At 51.2% G+C, this 5,491-nt stretch overlaps 1 protein-coding gene across 1 annotated transcript; it reads left to right on the top strand.

The window, feature by feature from the left end:
* Positions 1-356: 356 nt before the first annotated feature.
* Positions 357-4,734, top strand: LOC120859671 (proteoglycan 3-like; the record flags this gene model as incomplete). The annotated part of the gene is made up of 3 exons (XM_040235683.1): positions 357-672; positions 3,352-3,483; positions 4,623-4,734. Coding segments are annotated over 3 exons (560 nt in total), but the record flags the coding sequence as incomplete, so codon positions are not given.
* Positions 4,735-5,491: the final 757 nt, after the last annotated feature.

Genomic DNA, 5,491 nt, shown 5'->3' with positions numbered 1-5,491 from the left:
CTTGCGGGTCCAGGGCCATAGGCCCCTCTTCAGTTGCCCCAGCCCCTCTCTAGTTAGATTTCTCCTGAACCCGGAGCTGTGACTTGAACTTTTCCCCAGGGCTCCTTTGCAAGGAAAAACACCCACCTGTGAAGAGGAGGGCTTCTCACATCTCTCACTCCCAAATTACCCGCACGTGGTGTCAGCTGGCATCAGGTTCTCATGCATTTGTGTGTGTGATGCAAGAATTCTGGCCCAACCAACCCCCAAGGGACCCTTCGCATTTTTGGTTCCAGACGGGGTCCCTAGGAAGACTGAGTGGAGCCATCAGAGCTGTCCGTGGTCCTGGAGGAAGGTGGTACCTGGTCTGATGGCAGGTTATTTCTTTTTGCAGAGAAGGATGCCCCCTCTATGGGCAGTCTGGAGACACAAGCAGACCTGAGCCATGATCTGGAAGGCTCAGGGGGGCAGGAAGGAGAGCTGGCCCTGAGTGGTGAGGTGCTTGAGTCGGGGGGAGAGCAGGCCGAGGACGCCCACGGCGATGAGGGGGACTCAGTGTTAGACCCAGATGACTTAGATGAGGACGTGCAGTGCCCCAAGGAAGAGGAGACAGTGCAGCTCCTGGGGACCCCTGCATGCAAGAGCTGCCGCTACCTGATGGTGCAAGCACCGAACATATTTAGGAAAGCTCAGGTAAGTGGCAAGGAGGCTGCTGTGTTGGTCTGGGTGTGGGGGAGACAGAGTGGATCCAACCTTCTGTTCGCTATTATTTAGACGAGTGGTTCTCCAAGCATAATATACATCAGAATGTGTTTGTTACTCAACAGAGTCTGGCTCTTTGTGCCCGTATGGGGTATAGCCCACTGGGCTCCTCTGTCCATGGGATTCTGCAGGCAAGAATACTGGGGTGGGTTGCCATTTCCTTCTCCAGGGGTTCTTCCATGACCCAGGGATCAAACCTGGGTCTCCTAGATTGCAAACAGACTCTTTGCCATCTGAGCCACCAGGGAAGTCCCAGGATGCATCAGAAGTCTGATTAAAACACAGGTCTCTGGAGTGCATCCCCTCAATTTCAGGTTTAGCAAATCTGGGGTGTAAGGGTTTATGTTTATAACCCATTCCCAGTTGATGTTATTGTTGGTCTGGGGACTGCACTTTGAGACCCACTGGCTTAGATAAAAAGCTTTGGGGTGAGGTGTACCTGTGCTAATTCCTGGAGCTGCCTTCATCAGCTGTTTCATCTGGACAAGTCGCTTCACCTTTCCCGGCTCCTGAGTCTTCACGTGTAAGATGGCAATGCACGGTCCCACATAGGAGCTGTAGAGAAGGCTTAGCTAACACAGGAGAGCTCCTTTTGTCTCCACGAACTTCAGCACACTAGGCTCCCCTGTCCTTCTCTGTCTCCCGGAGTTTGCTCAGATTCATGTCCACTGAGTCATTGAGTCTATCTAACCACCTCATCCTCTGCCGACTCCTTCTCCTTTTGCCTCCAATCCCTCCCAGCATCAGGGTCTTTTCCAATGAGTCAGCTCTTTGTATCAGGTGGCCAAAGTATTGGAGCTTCAGCTTCAGCATCAGTTCTTCCAATGAATATTCAAGTTTGAATTCCTTTAGGATGGACTGGTTGGATCTCCTTGCAGTCCAAAGGACTCTCAAGACTCTTCTCCAGCACAATTTGAAAGCATCCGTTCTTTGGTGCTCAATCTTCTTTATGTTCTAACTCTCACATCCACACATGACTACTGGAAAAACCATACCTTTGACTAAAGGGACCTTTGTTGGCAAAGTGATGTTTCTGATTTTTAATATGCTCTGGGTTTGTCATAGCTTTCCTTCCAAGGAACAAATGTCTTTTAATTTCACGGATGCAGTCACCTCCACAGTGATTTGGGAGCCCAAGAAAAGAAAATCTGTCACTGCTTATACTTTATCCTCTTCTGCTTCCCATGAAGTGATGGGACCTGATGCCATGATCTTAGTTTTTTGAATGTTGAGTCTTAAGCCAGCTTTTCCACTCTCCTCTTTCACATCATCAAGAGGCTGTTTAGTTCCTCTCCACTTTCAGCCATTAGAATGATCTCATCTGCATATCTGAGGTTGTTGGTATTTCTCCTGGTATTCTTTATTTTAGGTTGTGATTCATCCAGACCACCATTTCACATGATGTATTCTGCATACAAGTTAAACAAGCAGGGTGACTATAAACAGCTTTGTCCTACTTCTTTCCCAATTTGGAACAAGTCAGTTGTTCCATATTCTGTTCTAACTGTTGCTTCCTGACCTGCACACAGGCTTCTCAGGAGGCAGGTCAGGTGGTCTGGGATTCCTGTCTCTTGAAGAATTTTCCACAGTCCTTTGTTGTGATCCACACAGTCAAGGTCGTTAGCTTAGTTAATGAAGCAGAAATGGATGTTTTCTGGATCCAACAGATATTGATGGTTTGATCTGTGGTTTCTCTGCCTTTTCTAAACCTGGCTTGTACTTCTGGATGTTCTCCGGTCATGTACTCTTGAAGCCCAGCTTGAAGGATTTTGAGCTTCACCTTGCTGGCATGTGAAATGAGGGCAATTGTACAGCAGTTTGGACATTCTTTGGGACTGCTATTCTTTCCCTGGTGGCTCTGATGGTAAAGCGTCTGTCTACAATGCGGAAGACCCGGGTTCGATCCCTGGGTTAGGAAGATCCCCTGGAGAAGAAAATGGCAATCCACTCTAGGACTATTGCCTGGAAAATCCCATGGACAGAGGAGCCTGGTGGGCTACCGTCCATCCATGGGGTCGCAGAGTCGGACACGACTGAGCGACTTCACTATTCACTATTCTTTTGAGCTGAAATGAAAACTGGCCTTTTCCAGTCCTGCTGAAGAGGTCCCTGCTGAAGTTTTTTCAAATTTGCTGCCAAATGTTCTGTGCGTGACTGAAGCGACTTAGCAGCAGCACTTTTCACAGCATCTTCCTTTAGGATTTGAAACAGCTCAGCTGGAATTCCATCACCTCCACTAGCTTTCTTTGTAGTAATGCTTCCCAAAGCCCCCTTGACTTCACCCTTAGGATGTCTGGCTGAAGGTGAGTGACCACGCCATCACGGTTGTCTGGGTCATTAGGACTTTTTTTTGTGTAGCTGTTTTGCGTATTCTTGCCACCTCTTCTCAATCTCTTCTGCTTCTCTTAGGTCCTTACTCTTTCTGTGCTTTATGGTGACCATCCTTGCAGGAAATATTCTCTTGATATCTGCAATTATCTTGAAGAGTTCTCTAGTATTTCCCATTTTATCGTTTTCCTTGATTTCTTTGCATTGCTCCTTAAGAAGGGTTTGCAGACTCAGGAACTTGCCAGAAACAGTGAACTTTCTACCCCACCATTCTCTGTACAGAGCATCTGCAGAAAGTGCTACCGAGGCAACCTCGTCTCCATCCACAACCTCCTCTTCGATAATCGCATCTCACGCTGGGCCAGAAGGATCAAACAAGCAAAGGTCTGGATTGGCGTCATCATCAAGCTCTGGGTAAATGAAGGGCCAATTTCCTGGTATCAGAAGGTCTTTTGTTGTTGTTGTTGGTTTAATACTGTAAAATCCATTCACTCTCTTAAGAAAATTCTTATTTATTTATGGCTGCGGCAGGCTTCCTCTAGTTGCAGCGAGCAGGGGCTGATCTCCAGTCGCGACGCGGGCTTCTCACCGGGTGGCTTCTCTCGTTGCGCAGCGCGGGCTCGAGGGTGCAGGGGCTTCACAGTCGCTGTCAGAGGCTCTAGAGCCCTGGGTCAGTAGTTCTGGCTCTCAGGCTTCGTTGCTCTGAGGGATGTGGGATCTTCCAGGACCAGGAATCGAACCCATGGCCCCTGCAGGGCAGGCAGCTTCCTCACCACTGCACCATCAGGGAAGTCGTTTCTGAGAGCCTCAAGGGACCACCTGCCCCCATCGAGCCTCATCCTGGCCCGGAAGCTGGCTTGTGCTGACTTAGGAGACGTGATGACTGAGCGCTTCTCTTCCTCACCCACGTTCAGGGGCTTCTTGCTTGCAGCTTGAAATCTGCCATGGTGGATGCATTTACAACAGAGAAATGGACAATTATTACAAATCACATTTCTTTCTTCCCTCTGCCTCATACTTTCCACCAAAGCTTACTGTTAAACATTTATCGGCAAATCACTGGAGTCAGGAAGTAGAGCTCATGCCCAGCTCTGTGCGTTACTGGCCGTATGCCTGCCTCCATATTTCGGTGTCTTCATCTCTGAGGGGGTCCTTCTCTCAGAGTGACCTGGGGGCTGTGCCTGAGTAAGCACTATCAGATGTGGTCCCGGAACCACAGTATCAACATCACCTGGTAGTTGTAGAAATACAGGATCCTGGGCTGCACCCCAGACCTCCCGAATCAGGATCCGCATTTCTACCAGATCGCCAGGAGATTGTCTGCTCAGTGAAGTCTGAGAAGCCTGCTCTGTGTGAGAGCTGGAAGCGAAGTTTGCTGTTACTTGTCACTGCCTGGAAATGTTCGGGGATGGGTCTGTATGGTGGGGTCCGAGCCAGGTGACTCAGGAGAGGAGATTATAGACATCTGGAAGGGATGCTGAGGGGACTTTCAGGAGCCCCAGCACCTGTCTTCCTGGACCTCCGTCCTCTGACCCAGCCTCTCTCTTCTCTAGTCCATATACAAAACATTTCGTTGGACCGATGGGAGTCGCTGGAATTTTGGATACTGGGCCCGAGGGCAGCCTGGTAATGGGAGAGGCAACTGCGTGGCCCTGTCCACCAGAGGTGAGGGGGCCAGGGGCCCAGACAAGGGTGGGTGGACTCGCACACACACCCCTGTGAGCGGCAAAGACACGCCTCCCCTCACACCCTCCCCCCTAGAGAACCCCGCCCTGTGTGTGAGCAGGGCCGAGGGGCAGGGATCCTCAGAGCCACAGTGAGGGGTCCTGCACGGGGCTGGGGGCTCTGTGTCCTCCAGACTCAGCGAGGCTCCTTCCCTTCCTCTGACGGGACGGTGACAAGGAGTGAGTGTGGGACAGACGGGAGGGACACTCGGGAACGGGAGGTGTGGCCGAGGGACTCGGGAAAGATGTGGGAACTAGGGCCAGCTGACGGATGATTCCCCAGCTCCCAACAGCACGGCTGCCCGGCGTGCGGGGGTTTAGAAGAGGGGCAAAGTCCACACGGGCTGCAGGCAGATGGCCGAGGTCCACATCTGGCTCCATTCGCTACTTGTCTGCTGAGATCAGGGCAGTTACCAATCCCACTATGCCTCAGTTTTCCCATCTGTGAAATGGGAGTGCTGACAGCCCTGACCTCTTGGCGTCACTGCGAGGATGAACAGACAGTCCATAGGAAGCACTTAGCACGCTGCCTCTGCAAGGGGAGAGATCAGTGATCGTGGCTAGCTGGGACATGGGGAGACATACGGCCCTCAGGTTGGCAGGCAGAGGTCAGCTGAGAGGGGCCTGGCGGGGCACTAGGGGGCACAGGCCACACTCAGGTGAACTGACATCACTGTGCTCTCTGCCTGCAGGGGGTC

The sequence above is a fragment of the Oryx dammah genome, unplaced genomic scaffold (genome assembly GCF_014754425.2).
Source record: "Oryx dammah isolate SB20612 unplaced genomic scaffold, SCBI_Odam_1.1 HiC_scaffold_2301, whole genome shotgun sequence".
Classification (NCBI taxonomy): Eukaryota; Metazoa; Chordata; class Mammalia; order Artiodactyla; family Bovidae; genus Oryx; species Oryx dammah.
This window is presented reverse-complemented; position numbering and strand designations above follow the sequence as displayed.